At 44.2% G+C, this 25,868-nt stretch overlaps 1 protein-coding gene across 4 annotated transcripts in view; it reads right to left on the reverse strand.

Annotated features, from left to right (window-relative positions):
• CFAP99 (cilia and flagella associated protein 99) overlaps window positions 1-25,868 on the reverse strand; it is a 96,403-nt gene that overhangs the window by 59,269 nt on the left and 11,266 nt on the right. For all 4 annotated transcript variants that reach the window (XM_045018922.1, XM_045018921.1, XM_045018923.1 and 1 more), the window contains 2 exons: window positions 12,471-12,615; window positions 8,190-8,284 (listed from right to left, as the gene is read on the reverse strand). In XM_045018922.1, the coding sequence (XP_044874857.1) occupies window positions 8,190-8,284; window positions 12,471-12,615 (240 nt within the window). The remainder of the gene's footprint in view (window positions 1-8,189; window positions 8,285-12,470; window positions 12,616-25,868) is intronic.

Consider the following 25,868-nt stretch of genomic DNA (forward strand, 5'->3'; position numbering starts at 1 on the left):
CTAGAAGATTGAAATTTGGCACACTCACACATTCTGGGCCTCTGAATACTGGAAAAAAGAAGATCCAACATTTGAACTTCCACTTTCCTATTGGAGTTCACCAAAAGGTCATCAGACGTTCTATAGAATTTTAACTATTTCAATGGCCTTTTGAACTAGAATCTTGAAATATGGTACTCTCGTTCATTATGGGCCACTGATTTCAGGAAAAATTCCAAATCTGAACTTTGACCTTTCCATCACAACCCTTAGAAATGAAAGTGACGGAACTGACAGCGAGTGGGGAAAAATCTTGCGAGGCCTGCACTTTGGAAATGGCCCCATCAGGCCTATAGTTAGCCAGGAAGTATCTAGGGATTTTGTCTCATTATTAACTATCATACATCTGGAAGGATCAGCTGTCCAGGTAGCCTACTTTAATGCCTTGAGGACTTTTCCACTTTAGTCAGATGGGACTCCCATCCTAGCTGTATACTACTACATCAGGGGTAGGCAACCTATGGCACGGGTGCCAAAGGCAGCACACAAGCTGATTTTTCAGTGGCACTCACACTGCCCGGGTCCTGGCCACCAGTCCGGAGGGCTCTGCATTTTAATTTAATTTTAAATGAAGCTTCTTAAACATTTTAAAAACCTTATTTACTTTACATACAACAATAGTTGTTATATATTATAAACTTATAGAAAGCGATCTTCTAAAAATGTTAAAGTGTATTACTGGCACGTGAAACCTTAAATTAGAGTGAATAAATGAAGACTTGGCACACCACTTCTGAAAGGCTGCCGACCCCTGCATAGCATATTGGCTGGGTGGCTGAAGAACCTAGTCCATCAAGTTCTGGAAAACCACAGACACTCCATTCAGCCCCAAAAGGCCTGGTATGAAAATGAAATAAACCTTAGGGTATGGATAATATTGTTTTATTTGTGATTCTAATTTTTGTGGAATACTTTTTTGTTAGCTCTACAGCAATGAAATATATGTTTCCTCCTAGCCAGTCTAGCAAATCATTCTCCTTGCATATAGGGAAATGTAGGATCCTCCCCTGTGGAATCAATAGGTCTGATTCCCTACTACTTTGCATCTTATAGTGTCATTACATCTGTGCAATCTGGATGTAAAACAGTACCATGTTAGCACAGTAACATTTTACACACAGTTTGCACAGGTGTAAATGTCATCACATAGGGCAGGCATGGGGAACCTACGGCCCATGGGCCAGATCCATCCCGTTGATTAATTTCATCTGGCCCTGCCTAACCCTCCCCGCCCGGCGCTCCAGCCGGGAAGTGGGGTCTGGGGCTTGCCCGGCTCTCCAGTGGGGTTGGGAGCTCACCCCACTCCACCCGGCGCTCCAGCTAGGAAGTGGGGCCAGGGGCTCGCCCCGCTCCGCCCACCTGGTGCTCCAGCCGGGGAGCAGAGTTGGGGGCTCGCCTCGCTCTGACCATCCGGCACTCCAGCTAGGGAGCAGGGTTGGGGGCTCGCCCTGCTCTGACCGTTTAGCACTCCAGCCAAGGGGCGGGGGTTGGGGGGCAGGGGTGTGCCCGCCCACAAGCCCCTGTGCCCTGACCCTGCTCCCTGGCTGGAGCACCAGGTGGGTTGAGTGGGGCAAGCCCCCACACCCTGACCCTGTTCCCCAGCAGGAACGCCGGGCAGGGGGTCAGAGTGGGTGGGGGTGTGGGGGCCCCACAATTGGCTGGGGCTCCTGGGCACATCCCCTTGGCCCAGTGGCTAATCCGCCACTGGGAGTAGGGTGGGTGAGCAAACGGCCCAGCGGTGGCAGAGGAATACTCAGAAAGGGTAGGCCTGCCGCTTGGGGAACCAGGCCTGGCATGGGGCAGTGGGATGGGAGCCACTGCTGCTGGAGAGCGGCGTTTCCTCTCAGAGCTGAGTGCATGCCTGGGGACCTCCAATGGGCTGGTGCACCTGGGTCCATCGCCCCCACAAGGCCAGCTGGAGGGGGCGGGGGAGAAGCGGCGCCAATCCATCCTGCCCCCCCAATGCCGCCCCCTGTCATTGCCCGCCCACCCACCCGAAGTCAGGGCCCATCCAACTGTCCTGTCCTGGCTATGCCACTGGGCCACCTACCCCGGAGCAGGGAGAGGACAGCTCCTCTCTGTCCAGTTCTGGGGAGGAGCCCCCCCGACCTTCCTGGGCTTCCTGCACTTGGCTCTGGGCCCCCCAGAAGTATACTGACAAACCGTGGGGAATTCAGAGAAGAGCCATACAACAACACCAGGGGATGGTAGGGATGATTTACGGCAAGAACTGCATCACAGTGTCTGATCCAAAGACCAGGGTAGTCAACGGCATAGGTTTTGGATCAGACCCTTGCTTTTTATTTGTAATTTATTTTTTTCTGTGGGTCAATAGGCCCTGATAGAAAAAAGGCTTCTCACCCCTGACATAGTGCACAAGGAAGAAGAGAATCAGGTCCAATGTTATAGTATTTTTCCATAGTGGTGATGTACTGAAGGCCTTATCTACACACTAAGTTGCACCAGTTAATCTAAAGGTGTTTTTAAACTGATGTAGTTAAACCAATACCGGTGTCAAGGACTGCTGCTCTTTGGCAGACCCTTCTTTCCATATGGATTCTTTTCCTCCTTCCCTTCCTGCGTCCTTGATATTCCTCTCACTCAGTCCACCCCATCAGGCAGCAATCAATTGTGCATTGTGCTACCACCTGCCGCTATGCCTCTGATTCACGGCTCTGTCTCAGCTCCCTCTGACTGCAGGGACTAAACCCCCTGGATCTTGCTTAATCATCCTCTGCATGGTGCTTGCAGCTACCATTTCAAGGCAGATGAAACAATAATATATACCGATAAAAGATAATGAATCAGTTCTTACCCAAAGCAGACAAAGTTTATAAAAAAAAAAGTTCAGATCAATTGACTTTTAACAACTCTTGTTCTTGAGTTGGCAGTAACTACCAGTGCATGATTTTCTAACTGCTATCTTGAGCAGGTGGGACAAGATGGGTGAACTAATATATTTTAACGAGGAGTCCTTGTGGCACCTTAAAGACTAACAAATTTATTTGGGCATAAGCTTCCGTGGGCAAGTGATGCTGCTTTTCCACAATTTCAGCCCATCCATCAGTGGAAGTACTGTAGGTAGAAGTCCAGTCTGTTGTTTTGACCATCAGGAGGAGTCCATGCAGAATCCTTCTTCTTGTAGTGTTGGTAGGAAGGTTTCTGTGGGTTAGTGGGCTGTTCAGTGGTGTGGTAGAAATATTCCTTGAGTTGGAGACAGTGAAAGTAGGATTCCAGGTCACCACAGAACTATATCATGTTCATGGGGATGGTGAGGCAGAAGGAGAGGCCCCAAGATAGGATAGACTCTTCTGCCAGGCTAAGAGTATAACTGGATAGATTAACAATATTGTTGGGTGAGTTAAGGGTACCACTGTTGTGGCCCCTTGTGGCATGTAGGTATTTAGATAGTTTAGTGTCCTTTTTCCTCTGTAAAGAAGCAAAGTGTGTGTTGTAAATGGCTTGTTTAGTTTTTGTAAAGTCCAGCCATGAGGAATTTTGTGTCGAAGGTTGTTTTTTTAATGAGAGTCTCCAGTTTTGAGAGCTCATTCTTGATCTTCTCCTTGACACCATCAAATTAAGCCTGAATAAAAACTGGGAGTGTCTGAGTCACTACAAAAAGTAATTTTCCCTCTGATACTCACACCTTCTTGCCAACTGTTGGGAATGGGCCACATCGACCCTGATTGAATTGGCCTCGTTAGCACTGACCCCTCCCCCCACTCAGTAAGGCAACTCCCATCTTTTCATGCGCTGTATATTTATACCTGCCTACTGTATTTTCACTCCATGCATCCAATGAATTGAGTTACAGCCCATGAAAGCTTATGCCCAAATAAATTTGTTAGTCTCTAAGGTGCTACAAAGACTCCACATTGTTTTTACTGATACAGAGTAACACAGCTACCCCTCTGAAACCTGTAACATATTTTATTGGACCAACTCCTGTTGGTGAGAGAGAGACAAGCTTGCCTCCCTCACCAACAGAAGTTAGTCCAGTAAAAGATATTACATCACTCTTCCCTCCCCCAGTCTTGCTAATATCCTGGGACCGACATGGCTTCAACACTACATACAACTTTAACAAACGGCTATTGTCCCTGGAGGCTTCCTGCTGGTAGTCCAATTACATATTGGCCATGAAGATTTCACACTCTATTAGGGAAAAATGGGTAATTAAGTAATCAAACACTATGAGTTGTCTAAAATATACAGAGAGTTGTGAAAGGCATAATTAGATATTTCTACTGTGATGTATATTTTAGTGACCAGTGTGTTCTTGCCTGAGTCCTCAGGGACAGACAAAACAGAAGGAGTCAGGGGTTTGTGCATGAGTCTCTAGAGGCTCTTTATGTGCCATGCCAGAGAAGGCTTTGAATGCCACTCTTGGACACACATTCCAGAGTATGCCAAGCTCCAGCTCTGATTAGGAGATTGTTTGTGTCAAAGTCCACAAATCGGCCTTAACGATGCACGTCATAAGGTTGCACAGAGTGTAAGTGTGGGTAGAATCCAGCCCCATGAAACTATAGTGCAGTTTTCATTCCTTAACAATGGGAACTTTTGTGTTTTGTAGACCAATTATTTAATGAGTCATGAGAAAAATTCCATTGCATTTCAGCCCTCTTTTTGATCACTTGTAAGTAGGTAGCATCCTCATTAGTGATTATTTGTGTCTTTGCTATTAAAACACCTATCTTCTGATGTTATCAGTATCAAACGTGTAAGGGAAATCACAGAGCTATCATTTTGGTAATGATCTTATTTTGCTTACTCATCTTGAAAAAGACACTGCCTGGTACAAAGATAATTTCTTCAATGTAGGCACTGATAGGCTGTCCTCAAGTGCTCCAAGTTCCACTACTCATAGAGAACGAGCCAGATTCATCCCTCTTGTAATTCCACTGAAACCAATGGAATTACACCAGGGATTAATCTTGCCCACTGTTATGATTTAATATATTACTGAAGTAATAAAATAGTATGTGATCATGTAATTAAAGATTAGCAGCAAAGAGTCCTGTGGTACCTTATAGACTAACAGACGTATTGGAGCATGAGCTTTCGTGGGTGAATACCCACTTCGTCGGATGCATGTAGTGGAAATTTCCAAGGGCAGGTATATATATGCAAGCAAGAAGCAAGCTAGAGATAACGAGGTTAGTTCAATCAGGGAGGATGAGGACCTCTTCTAGCAGTTGAGGTGTGAAAACCAAGGGAGGAGAAACTGCTTTTGTAGTTGGCTAGCCATTCACAGTGTTTGTTTAATCCTGAGCTGATGGTGTCAAATTTGCAGATGAACTGAAGCGCAGTAGTTTCTCTTTGAAGTCTGGTCCTGAAGTTTTTTTGCCGCAGGATGGCTACTTTTAATTAAAGGTAATTAAAGATAGTATTGTAATGCATACAGGCAGGGGTGATAGTGGTGAATTAAAGTTGGTTATGTACCTCACTTTGCAACCATAACAATTTTAATGTAGTTTTTGTGTAGAGTATTTCCTAGGTTTTTTAAAAAGCAAACTAAAAAAAAACAAAATTCCATCACATGGAATCATACTGACACCCATTTGGGTCATCAGCAGCGTAGGGACCTTTATATACACAGCACAGACCTCAGTCACGTGAGCTAACAGAGTAACTGATAATGGTTCCCTGTGGACCTGCCGCATCTGCTTTTTAAAATGGGAAGTGTTAGGCAATCTTTACTTAGGCATTACTACATGCATAACCCATAATACAGTAATAATAATTTAAAATACCTAGCGCTTTTCACCTGTAGATCTCAAAGCGCATTAAAAACAAAGTCACTATTATTAGCAGTGGTCAAGGTTGAAGGGATTTGGAATGTGAGACAGAACAAAACAGATGCCTGAAGGCTAAAAATAAACAAAACACTAAGTCAGTATGTATTTTTGTGCTGATCAGTTATTGCTGCACAGCACTATAGTCAGCAGAGTGCTAAAATGCCATAAAAATAAAGGGGTGTAAGGCTAATGGCACAATACATTTCGAAGTTAATTTCTTCATTTTTTACTCTCTTTTGCCCTTGTCTCTAACATACAAACCCTTCAATTTCCTCAAACACATATAAGAATAATACAGATTAATAGAAATAATAAGTCCTGATCCTGCAACCAATAGGCAAATAATCTTTTCTCATAAGAGGAATCCCACTAAGATTGCAGGATTGGAACCTATCCCTGTAAAATATTTTTATAGGTATAGGGCCTTAAAGAGTTCTTGTATGTTCTCTTATTAAATGAATAGATTCCATGTTTAGATTCCTAATGGATAGATTCCTAATTTTCCATTCAGACTGAAATGTGTCTAGTATTTCTAATTATTTTGCTTAAATCAAAATGCCCAGCCATATACTGGTATGGAGGGAGGGTTTTTCCTCTATTTTATCAGCATTTACAAATACTCACACAAGCAGAGCTTATTCAAGTAGTTCCCTAAACATCAAAAAGATTACTGATATGAGTAAGGATTACTTGCATAATTAAGAGTCACACAATTGGGCCCATGATCTGGAGAAACATCTTTTATCTTCATTAGATGAAGTAAATCTGTTTAAGTAATATACATGAAACATTAGTTTGCATCTCAACTGAAAGGCAAGATGAACTCAGGACAGGAAGATCTTAGCATGTTGTCTATAGGTCAGCATCCTCAAAGTGTATCCCAGAATTCTGTCTGCCACCCTCATACTGTTGCTACGGCTGCAAATCTGCCTTCTGTTGTTTTTGTCCCTGTTACTGGGGGACCGGTGCTTCTAAATCCTCTGCTGCAGGTGCATTCATATAATCTAGCATCACTCTGGAGACAAAAATGCTTCTCTGATGCAAAAGGAGAAAAGCGAGATAGTATAGTGATGAGAGCCTGATAAGATACTTAGGTAGAAAAAAAAAAACATGTACCAAAAGAAACACTGTGGAAGGTCACCTAATACTAAACCTTCCTTTATGGAATAGATATATTGTACGCAAGGAAGGAGAAAATAAATGTGTGTGGATCAGGGCTGCCTCCAACTTTTTTGCCACCCCAAGCGGCAAAGAGGAAAAAAAAAAAAAAGCCGCGCCGCTTCATTTTTCGGCAGCAATTCAGCGGCCAGACTGAGGGACCTGCCACCGAATCGCCACCGAAGACCCGGATGTGTCGTGCCTTTCCATCAGCCACCCCAAGCACCTGCTTCCTGTGCTGGTGCCTGGAGCTGGCCCTGGTGTGGATCAAAATAGTGTCAGTGACACTGACACTCCAGCCATCTAAGGTTAAGAGAATGCAATCATTGAGCGGTAACTAGTATGGATTAGAAAGCAGATGTTGTGCAAAGTAAAATATTATTGATATTCACACGAACTCCAGAAGTGTCCAAACCACTTGTTTTTCCCCAGGAATCTTTACAAAGAGGCATGGGGTTGGGAGAACTTTTTAAACAAAAGTGTCATTTGCCCATCAGATTTTGATAATCTTCCTAGTCACTTCTCCTCTGTTCTTATCTCTAACAATTAATGAACTACATCATTACTGTCTGAACTGACTTTATGGAAACACTCCATGCCAAGGCCTTTACAAGCACTACGCAGCCAGCCTAGCCTGCTCCCTTCTCTTATACTATATGACAACTATGCTCATTGGAAAGGCAATGCGATCACAATGAGTGTGCAGGGTAATAAGTATAAAGACTATACAGATAAATCAGAGTTATCTGAAATTTGGCTTTCCCCTAAATCCAAATTTATTTATGAACTGAAATGCCAATTGTCCAAAACCTCAGTGTTTTGGATGTCTCCTCAGACATCTAGACAATCAGAGCTTACCTGTGGTACATCCATTTAGTATAATTTTTATTGCGTTATATGGAAAGAAATCATGAACATGTAGTATAAACTGAGCATGACTTTGGAAGTGCAGCAGTTTTGTGCTAGCAGAATATTGATTTCCCATAATTTAACCAAAAGACATTCATATAGTCTTATTTAAATTAACTCAGAAGCGGAAAAGTTCAGAGTGTAAGTGAAGGAAGAACAGTACCCACAGTTTTTAAAATCACAGCAAAGAACTATAGACTCAAAAATAATTAATCAAACATTATGAAAAAATGGTGTGATATTAGCTTAACATTTTTGCTAAAGTGAAATTACTTTCATTACCTTATGCATTTTAGCAATGTCCAGAGATTTGATAATTCTGCTGAATTGCTGAAGACCAAGCTCCTCCAGTTGAAAAGTGGCCAAATAGCAAATAACTATCAAAAGACACATATATTTAAAATACAATGGGCAATGTGCTACAGAAAGTATTTATATTCATCACACTTTTGGATTTTGACCATGGCTATGGCTGAATCCAAATCACATGACTCACTTTTGGCACTTTCATAATTAATAACTTTGAAATATTTTTTCACTTTTGTCTGTATAACTGGGCTATATAATGATTGCAATTAAAAAGACACCCCTGTTTATCTTATCACAGTAGACTCTCAGATATTATAGTATCAGAGGGGTACTGTGTTAGTCTGGATCTGTAAAAAGCAACAGAGTGTCCTGTGGCACCTTTAAGACTAACAGATGTATTGGAGCATAAGCTTTCGTGGGTGAATACCCACTTCACTCACGAAAGCTTATGCTCCAATACATATGTTAGTCTTAAAGGTGTCACAGGATTCTCTATTGCTTTTTTCAGATACTATAGTTATTTCCTAATTTGTGCCAGATTCTCAGCTGGTGTAAATCAATATAGCTCCATTGGAATTACACAAGCTGAAGATCTGGTCTTTTAACTACAGAAAAATACAAAACAAACCTGGCGATAGCAGTGGGATAGCCTTCAGACAATTGAAAATTTGCATATTTGGAAGTTTAGAAGCTCTGTAGGGCTAAAGCAGAACTCCTAAATATGTTCTATGCCTCGCAGGAACAGAACTTAAGGCAGGGCAAGGTGCTGAGGAAAGGGACCAAATGGGTCCTGAGTACCACTGGTCAAAACATTTCTGACAGAATGTTTTTCTATTGGAAATGCTGTTCCTTTGGAACTGAAACTTTTTGTGGGAATGTGTTGCTTTCAATTAAGTTTTGCTCTTGTAAAAAGAAGAAAAGCATTTTGATAAGCTCAACACATTCCATTTAGACTTTTTCAGAATGGGACATTTCAACTTTTCATTTCAATACAACTTTTCATCTTGAAGTTTATTCTTTTACGCAGAAATTTTTTAAAAAAGTTTAAATCTAAATGTAACATTTCAACTGATCCCAAACATTTTTCCCCAAAAAAATACTGTTTCATGTGAAACTGCAGTCCCCACACAGTTCTAGTCCTGAGCAAATAGGGGCCAATGAAGGAAGAGGCAGAGAAGTGTAGAGTTGTCCCCAGAACTGGCAGAAGCTTCTATGGTGTTTCTCTGATCCTGTGAAGCTAAGGAACCCTTGTAGCACAGTGATAACCCTGAGGAACATACCAAGCTTTAGTTGATTTGCCTATAGTGCAGTATCTCAGATACCACAGCATGGTAACTTAGTACATCTTGACCAATGTGCTGGAGGCAACTCAGTGTATGGTAACAGAGTTTCAATCCTCCGTTTCAGAATAGCAACGCATTTATGTGGTCTTAGTGGAATATAGATGTATCTTATAAGAGCATTATTAAATTCAAATCTGCTCACATATAGCAACAGCCATGATAAGCAGCTTTGATAATCTAAGTGTCAATGAAGCTTGGCCAGGAGCGTCACAAGCAGCTTAGAAAAATCTAAGCCAATGACTTTTAGACTCTCAACTTGTTGATAAGGGAAAATATTTAGGGACACCCCCCTACACACACTTCCCTCTGATTAATGGAGGTCTGTGACAGGACGAGTCCTGCCGACCCAATAACAGCAATACTCAGCTTAATGGTAAAATTTGTGTGCTTCAGACACTGAAAAACAGAAGCCTTTTGTTTATGGTGGAGAAGTGTGGATAATTAGGTATCATTTAAAATGTTCTTGGACGTACAATGAATCTGAATCATGATTGTTGAGGTTCACATTTAGCTATTCATTTCCTGAACTTGAAGGTTTTCATAGATTTGCTTAATTTTCTGAGGCCCAGGATGGGTCTCAGACTGTCTCTCTTTTGGGCACTAGGAAATATTTGGAATAAAATGCCTACCCTTGGTGCAATAGAGGAACCCCTTCTATAGCCCCCTTTGTGGAATGGATCTTATTTCCTCCCATAGAAGTTTCTCATGAGAGGGAGATGGAAGTGAGAAGGGGTGTAAAATGTGATTGAGTAACTGCCTCTGATGGTATCTAGTACCCAGAAATATAAAGTGAACTTGCACCAGGCATCCTAGAAGGTCAAGAGATGTGGTCCAAATTGCATAGATAGAAGTGTGTGGCTCTCAACCGTCTTGCCCACAATGTTGCATAGCCACCAGCAGCAGGACAATATGCAGTCTGTATCATGGACTTTTTGCAGGAGCAAAAGGTAGAAGATTGGTATCTTCTCTGGGATTGAGTGCTCTGCTACTGCTGAACAGAAGGAGATTGCCCGTGGAACTGAAACAACATATAAAGAATTTTCTTTTCTGAAGCAATCAGAACTGGAAGAGACCTAGAGACTGGGCTTTAACGCTCTTGGTTTTAATTTCTGCAGAACCTTATCCATTTTATCACTAAAATGAGCTGAAGCCTCAAAGTGGAGTTCTTCTATCAGTTTTTGGGACTCTGCAGCAAGGCCTGATGACCATTAATATCTCCGTAGAGCAATGCCAGTGGCCATAGCTCTGGTAATAGTCTGAAGTGTCATAAACTGCCCTCAGCATGTCCTGGATATGTCTATCTTCAGTGACCAAACTTTGTTGCTTCCCTTGGTTCATCTAATAAGGAGTACTGAATAGTGTTAATGGAGTCCCATAACACATAGTTATATCTGAACATGAGAGTTGGCAGTTTGCCACTTGGCAACCCAGACATGGAAAAGTAAACTTTTCTTCTAATGGAATCTAGTCTACATCCGTCTCTATGTAAAAGGAGCAGTCATGGATGCTCTGTTACTTTTAGATAATTCCTGGGCTGTAGAGATCAGCATGGAATCAGCCAATTGATGTTGTAACAATAATTGGCCTTCTGAAGGTATAGGATACATACAATCCACCCTTTTTGATACTAGTGGTGAGGGCACAGAAAAGAGCCAAATGTCTTCTGCTGGCTTGAATAGTCCTGGGAGATTAGGAAAAGTGACTTTGTCTTTTGTCTGCAATTCCATGATGTCAAAAAGGGTATCAGATGGTGCAGACCCCTCAGTCTGTAACTAAAGGGTATTAGTATTTCTCCCTGTCAGCTCCTGAAATTGCTTTTGTTCATCATGAGGAGAGACAAAGTCCCAGTTTGATCCTCAGGGGACATACCACTGGTATAATACTTGATGGCTGACTGCTCCACTTCCTCTGAAGAAGTTTCCTCACAGTCATCATACACATGCCACTCTTTTTGGGGAGGCAATGTTGCCAGCGCCAACAGCGCTGGTTTTATCTGCGCTGATTGAACCATGGGTATTTTTGAAGGTGGTGGGGCCTGAGATAAGGTCCATACCAGGAAAGCTCTCAGTGTCAAAGAAGATTCCTCTAGTGCTGGGAGAGGATCAGTGTTGATGTTCTTGATGGTGCTGAACTCGGTGCTGTAGTGGTTTCGGTAGCATAAAGTAAATACTTAAACCCCTGAAAGGTCAAGAAAACTGTGCACTGGGACACTACAAGAACCTCTCATTGACTTAGGAACCTAAGTCTCATTTTTAAAAGTGACTTAAACCATATTGTAGTCTAAATCAGTTAAGCATTACAATGCTGAATGGAGCAATACCTAGTAAATACCTTTAAAAATCTGGGCCTAACTAATAATAAAATAGGCTAACTAGCTCACAGAAAAGAGAGAATTCTGTTTAGCTGTCTGTGTCAGTGGAAAGGATCTCAGGTGGTCATCCTAGCATGTGAGTGCTCCTGTAAGACCCCTCTCTCAGCAGACATGGCTTTGCTATACAATTCTGCAGTGCGATGATAGAAGTGCTAGACCCCGAAAGTGGGACAGCACAGAGGCTGTTGAAGAAAAATTTTAAGTGAAATCTGCACCACCTGGATATTTTATTTTCTTGTAGTGATGGACAGGACCATGTTTGTCAACTGTACCATCAGTCTAACTTTCAGCCAAATTCTGCAGTCCTTATTCAGGCAAAACTCCCATCACTGGGAGTTTGGATTGAGAAAGGATTTGAGGATTTGGCCTTTAGGTTGTAAGATCACTGGTCAATTACCAAGTCTTTATATTTTGTACAGCACTGAGCAAAACGATAATGCTTAATATGTAATCTAATCATAACACTTGAACAACTGAAATAATGCATCTTTCTAATGTTCCATAGTTATACTACATTATGTAGTGTAAAAGAATACCTACCCACATAGAGATTGCGCTCAGAAAACAGGCAATGCTTCCCATCCCGAACAAAAAATGCATTGACTACTATGTCCAATAAAGGTTTATATTCAATACATCCAGCTAGAGTCTCCAAAACAAATGCTCCATCTGTCACCTTAAGGGTCTAGAGAGATACCAAAATAAAATAAATAAATAAAAATGAGTACAGATGAATGAATTCAGAGAACAAACTATTACATCAAACAGCACTGACTGAGGTGGAGGAGGCATAATTATTTAAAAAATGCATACAGCTAAGAAGTTAATAGCCTTTGTAAAGCAAAATTAAAAAGAAAAAAATATTTGACTTTCAGTTAATCTGCTGACATGCATTTATCAAAAAACCTCAAATGATGTGTGAAAGTCAACAGTTAATGCAAATAAAATGTAAATGTAATGTAATGTATAATCCTTGAGCTATGATCAATGACTAACTCACCCAATATAATGGGGAACCTCCAATGAGATTTTACTCTTGCAGGGGGAAATTCATGTTACCTACATGATGCCAAGTAATGTGGCTGTATGCAGGTAAAGTGTGTGTAGTCTGTGAAGGTGAAATCAAGCCCAGAATCAGGGTAGGGGCCCTGGGAAGTACCCCTACTTCAACCTATAGGATGGAGAAAGTGGCCACAGGCCATCCATACCATTCATTCTGCATGTGCAAGTCCCAGGATCCTTGTTAATGCAGATTCTGTGCATATTACCTCATTGGTCTCCATTGTCACTGTGACATGACGCTCCATATTCTTTATGGAAATATGCTTATGATATGAATATGGCATAACCAAGATATATTTTATGCAAGATGGCTCATGTAAGATATCATTGGAAAGATTATGATTTACTGAATGTGATTATCCAATTTGTATGCATGTATCATTTCCATATCTGGAGTTAGGAATATTGACTATGTTACAATTACAACTGTGGTTATGCTTGCAGACACACCCACCAGATAGTAAGCAATCAGCCTTAATGGGCGATTAGGAAAAAGACAACAGGTCTTCGAAGATGTGGATCCCCCCCATCTTCCAGGAGTTCCTTCCTGTGGACATTGCAAATAAACCTGGTTTCATGGTTGCTTTGACACTGCAAGGTCAGGTGATAATGTCACCTGGTAAAAAGTACTATCTTGGACACTGCTGGTACTTTTCCACTGGAAACAAAGGTTTCCTGCCTTATGTAAATTCTATTTAATGCTGGGGAGTAAGGCAAACAGGACTCTTTTCCATTGCCTTCCTGCCCAAGAAGAAAGACAGCTGAAAGTACCTGAAGAGACAAAGGAACTGAGCTGAGGGAAAGGAAAGGGCTGAGTCTAGTCTATAAAGAGAAATAACTGGAACTCTAAGCTACAGAAACTCTGCAACTTGCTTAAAACAACAGTTAGGGTGAGAAATTTACATTTTGTAACCTGTTTCTTGAGTGTATTAAGCATACCTTGCGTATTTTGTTTTATTTGTTCAGTAATCTGCTTTGTTCTATTTGCTATCCCTTATCACTTAAAATATATCTTTTATAGTTAATAAACTTGGTTTTAGTTTATTTCAAAACCCAGCTTGTGCAATTCATATGTGGGGAGTGGGGGGGAGCAAAAAGCTGTGCATATCTCACTCCACACTGAGAGAGAGTAAATTTTTATGAGCTTGCGCTGTGCAGATCTTTCTATACAGCACAAGACAATATTATTTTGGGTTTACTCCCCAAAGAGGGTGTGCATTTGAGTGTTGGGAAATTTCCTAATTGAATCTTCCCATAGAGAGCTGTTTGCAGACTCTGGGTGATTCTACAGCTGGTGCGTCCCTACCTGTGTGTGTGTGTGTGTGCTGCCAGGGGCCGGAGACCCTGATTCAGCAAAACAGGGAGAGGGAGCCCAGGCTAGTGGAGCAGGCAGGCTCAGTGAAACCCCAGTACATCAGGTGGCATCCCAGATGGGGGGGGGTCCAACCCATGACAGTCACCTGCCTGGAAACCCTTTGTGCAATACACAGAAGGTTCAGAGGCCCCCTTGCATGGACACTCTACCTGTGTTTCCCACTCACAACCCCACTGCAAGGTTTAAGTGGCATGGAGGGATCTGTGGTGGTGAATTGCGTAGATGAATCTCATGCTGAACAACCTTTCAAATGCAGTTTATTATATTGAAAATATTTCCATTCTAAACCACCTTTAGAATATTGTAATAGTCTGATGCCCAGTACAATTTTCCATTAAACAAATTACAAGGAGGGCAACTGATTTGGGGAAGAGTGCCAGGAAAATAATGCCTTCCTTGATTTAGCGATGCTAGCAAGAAGCAAACAAAGCTAAATGCATCTTCTGAAAAGATATAGTCCAGATTTTGATTTCTCCTTCTCAGTGGTAATGCTCCTTGTTTATGGAGATAATTGGTCATTTTTAAGTGTCAATATGACTCTGTTGGTACAAAATAATGTGTGCAAGTCCAATTATTATTAGGACATGGGCTCATACCCAGCGCTGGCACTGTAAATCATTGGGAGCTACTGGAACTGTGGTGGCAGACTGCCTTTCAATGAGATGTTAAATCGAGGCTTCTGCTGCCTGTTTTTAAAGATGTGTTTGTAGAAGTTAAAGATCTCATGGTAACTTTTAAAAAGAGAAAGGGATAATCTTATTGAGAGAAGGCCAATGTGCGCTCTCTCTCTCTCTCTCTCTCTCTCTCTCTCTCAATAAGCATGTTCTAATGTCTAAGGCTCTATGAGCTATTCTTCAAAATGGCTTCTTTGTCAGTTCTTCACTTGTAAGCAGCATTGTCAATGCCAGCCCTGAGGGGTGGTGTTATATCCTTGGGGGGAAGCCGGTTTAGGAAGAAATCAGTTGAGGCCAGAGAGCTGACAGCTAACAAAACCACCATTTTATTTACAGAGAGAGAGAGAGCTCACTCAGCCGGCTGAAGCTGGCTGAGCTAACCCATAATAATCTAACTCAGTTGCCATAGCAACAAAAACCATGACAACCAAATACACAACAGGTGGGAACAGGGGAATTGCTATGCTGCATTAGACTAGTGGTCCACCTCATCCACTACTCTGTCTCTGACAGCAGAGTGAAGGTGTGACTCCTATTCTTCTGCAGTGACTACCATCCAATTCAAGAGTGGCAAACACCTCCTGAAATATAATTATGCTCATCACAACACAGGGCCTTGAAAGTGAGGACAAATAAATGGTAGGGCTTTAAAGTATAGTTTATAAAAATGGTGCTGTGAAGTTCCAGGTTTATTTTCTTTTATTGTCTTTCAGATTAAATATATTCAGTGAACACACAAAAAAATGCGTTTTTTTTACCTGCCATCCCTGAAAACTCAGCCTAGGTTCTCAGAGTGAAGCTGGGTACTTTTTTTCTTGTGGATCATGGCTAATAAAAATTCTGCTGGCCAATTTATAAACTCAGTTATACTCCTGCAGTCTCATTACCCTCACTGAGGTTGCACACAAGTGCAACTGATTAGCTCTGGGGTTGGAATTTAGCAAATAGTCTGTCAGTGGTACACAAGTAGAAATAGAGTCCTGCTCAGTTCTTCTCAGCTTTATTGACTTTGCAGGGCTAATAGGAGTTAAAAAAATAGTAAAAAAATATTTTTGTCAATGAAGTCAGCAAATATGATTCTAAATACACATTGCGAAAAGATCTGTTGAGTAAGAAGGTGCATAGTAGAACCACACTTGAAATTTGCTGCATGACCATAGGGATCATGTATCTTTAAAAAGTCCTGCCAGCAGCTAGGGGCTGGAGTCAGCATAAGTGAGACCTCAGCTGCACTCTTAATCAAGGCTCTGCCCAAAGAGTAGTTAAAAGAGGAGAGAAGGGCAGAGGACACACTTGAGAAAGAAAGAGCCAACATGGGAAAGATGGCAATGAGGGGACATACAAAAGACTAGAGAAGTGGATGGAAAATAAAAAAATGAGGAAATTAATATTAGTATTGTAGGTTCCATCCTGCAAAGTGCTGAGAACTCCTGTGAAGTACTTAGCACCCTCAACTTCTACTGACACCTTCCAGGACCAAGATCTATGCAAGTTTCTTTCAGCTACTGGTCTATTAACTTAATTGTTTAATAGGATTGATAGGAAAAACTCAGAAATCTAACCTCCTCACTGAAGATCTGTAAAGCCGTTTAGCCCCAGATTATACTCCATCATTTGAAAGAGTGTATTTGAAGGGAATTCTCCCTAAGAAGCAAAAATGAAATTAATATCCTCAAGAGAAAAAATAAGAGGACATCAGTAAGGCTCCAATAATAAGCACTCTCCAGTCTCCCTCAATCCTTGTGAGCAAAAAATACTGGAATCTCCATTTGTCTAAAATAATGGCATTCAACTTATTAGTGCATGAAACGCTCTGAGATGCCCTGAGTAGAAAAGGTAATGTATCAAATCCATTTTACTCTATTTACTTTTGAAGGAGAAAGAGCAGTAGGAAGAATGATGAAACAGGAAGAGATCCACAAACAGCATAAGACGGAAGTGCCTAAAGTGTGACTTGGAGGCCATATAAAATCTAGCACATACAGAACACCAGGGAATGATCAAATGCTGTGCTCTGACAAGCAGTTATTCTACAGTGTACATGTGCAATCACCTGCCTCCATTTACTGTACTTCTTCTGATGCCCTGAATTAACAGGGGCAGAGACAAAAGATAGTTCCAGTATAGAAATTACCTTCTATGATGAGATAACTGGCTCTGTGGATGAGGGCAAAGCAGTGGACGTGTTATTCCTTGACTTTAGCAAAGCTTTTGATACGGTCTCCCACAGTATTCTTGCCAGCAAGTTAAAGAACAAGGTCTGGATGAATGGACAATAAGGTGGACAGAAAGCTGGTTAGATCGTCGGGCTCAATGGTTAGTGATCAATGGCTCCATGTCTAGTTGGCAGCTGGTATCGAGCAGAGTGCCCCAAGGGTCGGTCCTGGGACCGGTTTTGTTCAATAGCTTCATTAAAGATCTGGAGGATGGCATGGACTGCAGTCTCAGCAAGTTTGCAGATGACACTAAACTGGGAGGAGTGGTAGATACACTGGAGGGTAGGGATAGGATATAGAGGGACCTAGACAAATTAGAGGATTGGGCCAAAAGACATTTGATGAGGTTCAACAAGGTCAAGTGCAGAGTCCTGCACTTAGGACGGAAGAATCCCATGCATTGCCACAGACTAGGGACCGAATGGCTAGGCAGCAGCTCTGCAGAAAAGGACCTAAGGGTTACAGTGGACGAGAAACTGGATGTGAGTCAATGGTGCGCCCTTGTTGCCAAGAAGGCTAACGGCATTTTGGGCTGTATCAGTAGGGGCATTGCCAGCAGATCCAGGGACGTGATCATTCCCCTCTATTCAACATTGGTGAGGCCTCATCTGGAGTATTGTGCCCAATTTTGGGCCTCACACTACAAGAAGGATGTGGAAAAATTGGAAAGAGTCCAGGGGAGGGCAACAAAAATGATTAGGGGGCTGGAGCATATGACTTATGAGGAGAGCCTGAGGGAACTGGGATTGTTTAGTCTGCAGAAGAGACGAATGAGGGGGGATTTGATAGCTGCTTTCAACTACCTGAGAGGGGGTTCCAAAGAGGATGGATCTAGACTGTTCTCAGTGGTACCAGATGACAGAACAAGGAGTAATGGTCTCAAGTTGCAGTGGGGGAGGTTTAGATTGGATATAGGAAAAACGTTTTCACTAGGAAGGTGGTGAAGCACTGGAATGGGTTACCTAGGGAGGTGGTGGAATCTCCTTCCTTAGAGGTTTTTAAGGTCAGGCTTGACAAAGCCCTGGCTGGGATGATTTAGTTAGGGACTGGTCCTGCTTTGAGCAGGGGGTTGGCCTAGATGACCTCCTGAGGTCCCTTCCAACCCTGATATTCTATGATTCTACAGAAAGAGAAATGATGCACTTATTTGCATCATAACAATGGGCAAAAAAGCATATACCCGGTAATCAGTACATGGCTTGAGGCTAAGCAATGTGTTGACAAGAGGAGCAGTTTGGGGTCAGCTGTGCCTCAGAACTTTAATGTCTAAGGACTATATGGGCCATATACCAAAAATGTCCTCTCTCCTGGACAGAAAATCTACCAAGTTGGTTTTTAATTTAATAGGGTACTTACTATGTGTTTGATGTCTGGCTATAAAGCCAAGAGTCAGAACTGGGTTACCTGAAATGAGGCAAGGCCGGGTCCAAGACAAAAGCAGGACTGGGAACAACCAGACACAGGAGCTATTGTAGCCATAGGCAAATGCTTGAAACAGACACTAAACTGTTGCTGGGCTGAACAGCAGTTCTGAGTACTCTTCCAGCCAATCAGGCAGCCTACTACAGGCCAGCTGCAGGCATTAGGTCACCCGGAGACTGGCTCTGTTGCAGGTTTTACTTCCAGACTGGCTCTGCGGGAGGATTTGATTCCTGTGTCTATCTGAGATTGGAGCTCTCATTAGAGCTAGTTGGCTGAGGGTCCCTCTAGATAAGGGAGAGGTTAGAAGTTGTTTGCCTGGGGAAATTTCCGTAGAAACTGTAATTGATTATATCTAGTTTCTCAATTGCAATCAATTTTGTTACTGAAGCTGGCAACTTAGGGTACGTCTACACTACAAGACTATTTCGAATCTACTTAACTCGAATTTGTGGAATCGACCTTATGAAGTCGAATTTGTGTATCCACACTAAGTACACTAATTCGACTGTCTGAGTCCACAGTAACGGGGCCAGCGTCGACTTTGGAAGCGGTGCACTGTGGGAAGCTATCCCACAGTTCTTGTGGTCCCCGCTGCCCATTGGAATGCTGGGTAGAGCCCCCAATGCCTGCTGGGGGAAAAAATGTGTCGAGGGTGGTTTTGGGTAACTGTCATCATTGAACCGTCAATCACGCCCTCCCTCCCTGAAAGCGCCGGCGGGAAATCTGTTCGCGCCCTTCTCTGGTCGGTTACAGCGCGGACGCCACAGCACTGCGAGCATGGAGCCCGCTGCGATCATCGCTGCACTTATGGCCGTTGTCAACTCCTCGCACCTTATCGTCCACCTCTTCCACAGTCAGCTGCTGAGAAATCGGGCGAGGAGGCTCCGTCAGCGCGGTGAGGACAGGAAGTCACAGAGTGGCGCAGACCTCTCACAAAGCAGGGTACACCGCGCAGTGGAGATCATGGTGGCAATGGGTCAAGTTCATGGTGTGGAACGCGATTCTGGGCCCGGGAAACAAGCACGGACTGGTGGGACCGCATAGTGCTGCAGGTCTGGGATGAATCACAGTGGCTGCGAAACTTCAGGATGCGTAAGGGCACTTTCCTTGAACTCTGTGACTTGCTGTCCCCTGCCCTGAAGCGCCAGGACACCCGGATGCGAGCAGCCCTGAGTGTGCAGAAGCGAGTGGCCATAGCCCTCTGGAAACTTGCAACGCCAGACAGCTACCGGTCAGTAGCGAACCACTTTGGCGTCGGCAAATCTACCGTAGGGCTTGCTGTGATTCAAGTAGCCCACGCAATCGTTGAGCAACTGCTCTCAAAGGTAGTGACTCTAGGAAACGTCCAGGTCGTCAGAGATGGCTTCGCCACGATGGGATTCCCAAACTGCGGTGGGGCTATAGATGGGACTCACATCCCTATCCTGGGACCAGCCCACCAGGCCAGCCAGTACATTAACCGAAAGGGCTACTTTTCTATGGTGCTGCAAGCACTGGTGGACCATAGGGGACGTTTTACCAACATCTACGTCGGGTGGCCGGGCAAGGTTCATGACGCGCGTGTGTTCAGGAACTCTGGTCTGTTTAAACGCCTCCAGGCAGGTAGTTTCTTCCCGGACCACAAAATAACGGTTGGGGATGTGCAGATGCCTACAGTGATCCTCGGGGACCCAGCCTACCCGCTAATGCCCTGGCTCATGAAGCCCTATACAGGCGCCTTGGACAGTGAGAAGGAACTCTTCAACTACCGGCTGAGCAAGTGCAGAATGGCGGTGGAGTGTGCTTTCGGACGTCTCAAGGGGAGATGGCAGAGCTTACTGACTCGCTCGGACCTCAGTGAAAAAAATATCCCTGTTGTTATTGCTGCTTGCTGTGTGCTCCACAATCTCTGTGAGAGCAAGGGGGAGACCTTTATGGCGGGATGGGAGGTTGAGGCAAATCTCCTGGCTGCTGATTACGCTCAGCCAGACAGCCGTGCCGATAGAAGATCCCAGGGGGAAGCGCTGTGCATCCGGGAGGCTTTGAAAGCTAGGTTCCTCAGAGAGCAGGGTAACCTATGACTGTCCACTTGATTTACAGAGAAGCTGAACCTGAGCCTGTTTCAGTGACTGTTGACTTGGATCTGCGGTTACATACCCTGTTCTCCAGGTTTCCCCCCTTCCAACACACGTTTTAAAATAAATTTAATGGAACACTGATTATTAACAAAGTTTTCTTTAATTATGAATTCCTGTTCAAGGGTTGAAACATGGACGCAGACTGTGGTGGGTACGGTGTGCACTGATGTACAGACCGCTTCTACACTAGAGGAATGACAGGCTCCTGCTCCTACAGCGGTCTCTGGGGGGAGGACGGTTGCAGGTGGGTGTGCAGGAAGGGGTGGGTTTGCAGGAAGGGGTCAGGGGTGCCGTCTTTGGGACGGAGTTTGGATGCAGGCTCTGGGCTGGGGGTTGGGGCGTAGGAAGGGGTGAGGGGTGTGTGGGAAGGGCGAGTATGTGTCCGTGGATGAGGGCTCTTGCTGGGGCTCAGGGCATCGGAGAGGCTCGTGGCTAGGATGGAAGGGCATGGTAAGGGCAGCCTGCCTTGCCATTTGTGGATGGCAGGTGCTAGGACCCTGGGGCAGCATACACCTCACAGACTGTCCCGGGGCAGCATACACCTCCCAGACTGACCCTGGTGCCTAGTGACTGCAGTCTGTGTGTGTCCTGCTGTTGATCCTGCCCCCAAGTCTGTACCCTGGTAATGGAGGCTGTCCTATGCAATTAAAAAAACCCTCCCCCCCCCCTTCACACAAAGTCTTCTGACAAGGAAAACGTGACAGAAACAGTGAATAACAACAAACTACTTTTAATACTCAACTACACAGTGGGGGGATGAAACTTGGATTTGGGACTGGGTGATCCAGGAAGGGAAGCACTTCTCAAAATTTATGGCATGAGAGCTGTTTGGTACATGAGCGCTCTGCTGGGGTGGAGTGACAGTTTTCACGGTCCCTAGCGCCCCTCCTTCTTGTTATTTTGGGTGGGGGGGGACAGGACTTTGTGGCGGGGGATGGCGGTTGCAGATACAGTGCAGGGGGGCTCTCTCCTCCTGCCTGCGGTCCTGCAGAACATCTACAAGGCGCCGGAGCGTGTCTGTTTGCTCCCTCATTAGCCCAAGCAGCGTTTGAGTCGCCTGCTGGTCTTCCTGCTGCCACCTGTCCTCCCGTTCGCTGTGTGAGCGCTGGTGCTGACATAGGGTCTCCCTCCACTGTCTCTGCTCGGCCGCCTCGGCTCTGGAGCAGGCCATCAGTTCCGAGAACATGTCGTCCCTCGTCTTTTTCTTTCGCCGCCTAATCTGCGCCAGCCTCTGTGAGGGGGATGCCGGGGCAGTTCGTGAAAGAGCCGCAGCTGTGTGATGGGAAAAAGGAAGTGATTTCCTTGAAAAGATACATGTTTGCGAACACTGAACACAGTCTACTCAGTTTCTGTGAACAAGACCATACAGGGCACCTAGTCTCACGAGCTCTCAGGACAAGTTCGAGATTTCGGAATACGCTTTCATTGGGTGCGATCTTGCACAGGAGATCGGACAAGCGGGGCGGTACAGCTGAATCCGTGTAGCAGCCAGGCCTGGTAAGCACTACACTATAGGCTGCTTAACAGTTAATGGATAGCTGTGCCCTCCCGCTGAAGGCAATCTGGAAAGCATAAAGTCTGACCCTGTTCCAGCCCCTCGCGGCTGTGCCCGGGAAAGATCACTGTATGCTTTTCCTCTGCGGCCTCCAACACATGGCTGTTAAACGAAGGTCATTGCTATGCAAAGTAAAAGTCAAGCATTCACAATAGTAACAGTACACTAATTGCTCTAATTAGATGCAGCAGTCGCCGAACGAGATTACCCTGAGGCGGGTCACTCGGAGAGAGAGAGAGAGGATGCTGCTAGAATCCCTGCACAGACCAGGACCGTATGCTGCCATGCTGGTCGAGGCAATGATTCCGCTGTACGTTAGGATGGCCTGGCGCGGAAGAGTGTGCTTCCACGGAGCACCAAATAAGGCACCTCTCCCCAGGAACCTCCTGCGGAGGCTTTTCGAGCTCCTCTACGAGAGCTTTGTGGAAGTGTCCCAAGAGGATTTCTGTTCCATCCCTATATGTGTGGACCTTCTTTTTATATAGTTTTATATGGAAAACTTTTTATATAGTTTTTATATAGTTTTTATTCCTGTTTATTAAAAAATAAATGTTTCCATGTTCATAGCACTTACCGACTGATCCTTCCCCTGATTCTGAGTCCGGGTTAACGGCCGGGGAGGGTTGGTAGGGGATCTCTGTGAGGGTGATGAAGAGATCCTGGCTGTCGGGGAAAGCGGTATTGTAAGCGCTGTCGCCTGCGTCGTCCTCCACAAACCCTTCCTCATCTTCCCCAAAGGCGAACATCGCCGAGGAACTGCCCGTCGACACTATGCCATCCTCAGAGTCCACGGTCACTGGTGGGGCAGTGGTGGCAGACCCACCTAGAATGGCATGCAGTGCCTCGTAGAAGCGGCATGTCTGGGGCTGGGCTCCGGAGTGTCCGTTTGCCGCTCTGACTTTTTGGTAGCCTTGTCTCAGGTCCTTGATTTTCACGCGGCACTGTGTTGTATCCCGGCTGTATCCTCTGAGTGCCATGGCTTTGGAGACCTTCTCGTAGGTCTTTGCATTCCGTTTGTTGGAGCGCAGCTCCGAAAGCACAGACTCATCGCCCCACACAGCGATCAGATCCAGGACTTCCCGGTCTGTCCATGCTGGGGACCTCTTTCTATTCTGGGATTGCATGGACTCCTCTGCTGGAGAGCTCTGCATCGTTGCAGGTGCTGCTGAGCTTGCCCCGATGTCCAACCAGGACATCAGATTCAAAGTGCCCAGACAGGAAAAGGAATTCAAATTTTCCCGGGTCGTTTCCTGTGTGGCTGGTCAGAGAATCCAAGCTTGGACTGCTGTCCAGAGCGTCAACAGAGTGGTGCACTGTGGGATAGCTCCCGGAGCTACTAAGTTCGATTTGCATCCACACATAGCCTAATTCGAGATAGCCATGTCGAATTTAGCGCTACTCCCCTCGTCGGGGTGGAGTACCGAATTCGAACTAAAGAGCCCTCTAGGTCGAATTAAACGGCTTCCTGGTGTGGACGGTTGAGCGGTTAATTCGAATTAACGCTGCTAAATTCAATTTAAAGTCCTAGTGTAGACCAGGCCTTAGGTCCTACTGGATTCTCAATTGCCTTTGATTATCCAGACAGCAGAATTAACCAAAAGATTTCCCCTCCCCTTTGATTAGCAGAGAGGCTAACTATTCCTTTTGGATATGGATCGACCACATACATCCACAGTTTTGCCTCTTCCAGATTGCATGTTTGACGACTAGGTGCTTTACTTGAGACTACACTTTAAGACCACTTGGAACCTTCAGCAAGTGCATAATATGGTTTCCTATTTAATTACAAGTGTTTCATTCAAGGAGCTTTTTACCCCTGGGCTCCACAGATTGCACTGGATTCTAAATTGTTTATGGGTACAATTTAAGCTGTTGGTTTTGATATAAAAAGCTCATTATGGTTTGGGTCCTGTATATCTTAGATGCCACCTCTCTCTTCTGATTGCAACTGGGCAGTTGAGATTAGCTAGTACATGGAAGCTGTCTATCCCCAGGTCTGTATGGCTGAGTCTGGGTGTGGGAGGGTATTCTCAGTGGAGGGCACTGGAACTCACCTCACCCCTTGGTTCTGACAGAGCCTGTGTCTGTTGACCTTCTCCAGGACAGGTCACCCATTCATTTAGTCACTGTTCATACTCAGTTACTTTTTTTCATACCTCAGTTTGTGAGATGTGGAATGACTGTGGCAGCACTTGTGGCAAAGCAGTCAATGTACAGTAGATTGCCTATTGGATGTTCTGAGATTTGTGTTTGGTAATCTAGCGATTACTACACTGTGCATTGGCTACATTGAGAATAAATGAAATATTGTTACATACATTCAGAATGTCATTATCATCAGAAACATTTGAAAGTCTCTCCATTTTGACCTTGAATTTTGAAAGTTCAGTATTGGCTACTTCTCAAGTGTTTAATACCTTGCAAGTGACCAGTTCCTAAAGGCATGGAGGCAGCCAATGGGTGTTCTGTGCTGGGAAGAAGATGAAGCAGGTTGACTCTTGCTTGAAATATGTACTCACTGGCATTGCCTCCTTCTGTGTAGGAATCCCCCACCTCTCCTAGCCTGCCTTCCTAATGTGCCCATTCCCACTATTGATTCCTGACTTTTTGCTCTACTGGGAACCAGCAGAGGAGAACTGGGATCAAGCAGGCTGGGGCAGGGGGGAATGCGCACAATACTTTCAACACAGGAGAGTAGGAGAAGTAGTGTTACGTAAGATAGACAGGTAATGGGGTGGAGCTTTGCCAATGAGCGGGGAAGGAGGTGGAAAGGGCTAGCAACGTGTCTTCTTCAAGAGATTAATAAGGGGGGAAAGGATGGGAAAGGGGAGGAAAAGAGGGTTTCTCTTTGGGTGGAGAGAGAGGAAGAGAAATCCCCTTTCTGGAAATCCTTATTCTAAGTTTAAACTAACATTCAAGAAAGGAGATAATATTTTACATACAGAGAAAGCTGTTTTTACCTCCTGAGACTTGAACAGTAGTTTACACTGAACTCAGCTACTTCTAGTCAGAATACACTCACTTTACATGTGATCTGATTAGTTTATATTACTTCAGGCTTTAATGTTACTCCTCTCTAAGGGCCTAATCAAAAGTCCACTGAAGTCATAGGAAAGATTTACACTACTGTATTTATTATTAAATCAATGTTGATGATGTGCTCTGCACTATACAAGCATCATTGAAGATGGGTTTTATTCAGGGAGCTCACAATCTACATGTAAAAATCGGTCACAAATGATACACATCAGACATGTATAATTAAGGTTTTGTAACACCTATCACAGGAATCATACAGCAAGTCATTTTCATGTTTAAAAATAAATCTGTGATTTTTGACATTTTTGGATTTTGCTCAGAGTGAGTGGGTGGCTCTGACATACACAACTGAACCAGATTAATGGATAACTTTGAGCCCTCTTGCCAAATTAAAGCATGTACTGCATGAGAGGCCAATAGACAGGCTGAACTCAGTATCAACACTGTGGGAACAAAGGACTAGACCAGTGAACTCCCA

This window comes from Mauremys mutica, chromosome 5, assembly GCF_020497125.1.
Source record: "Mauremys mutica isolate MM-2020 ecotype Southern chromosome 5, ASM2049712v1, whole genome shotgun sequence".
Lineage (NCBI taxonomy): Eukaryota > Metazoa > Chordata > Testudines > Geoemydidae > Mauremys > Mauremys mutica.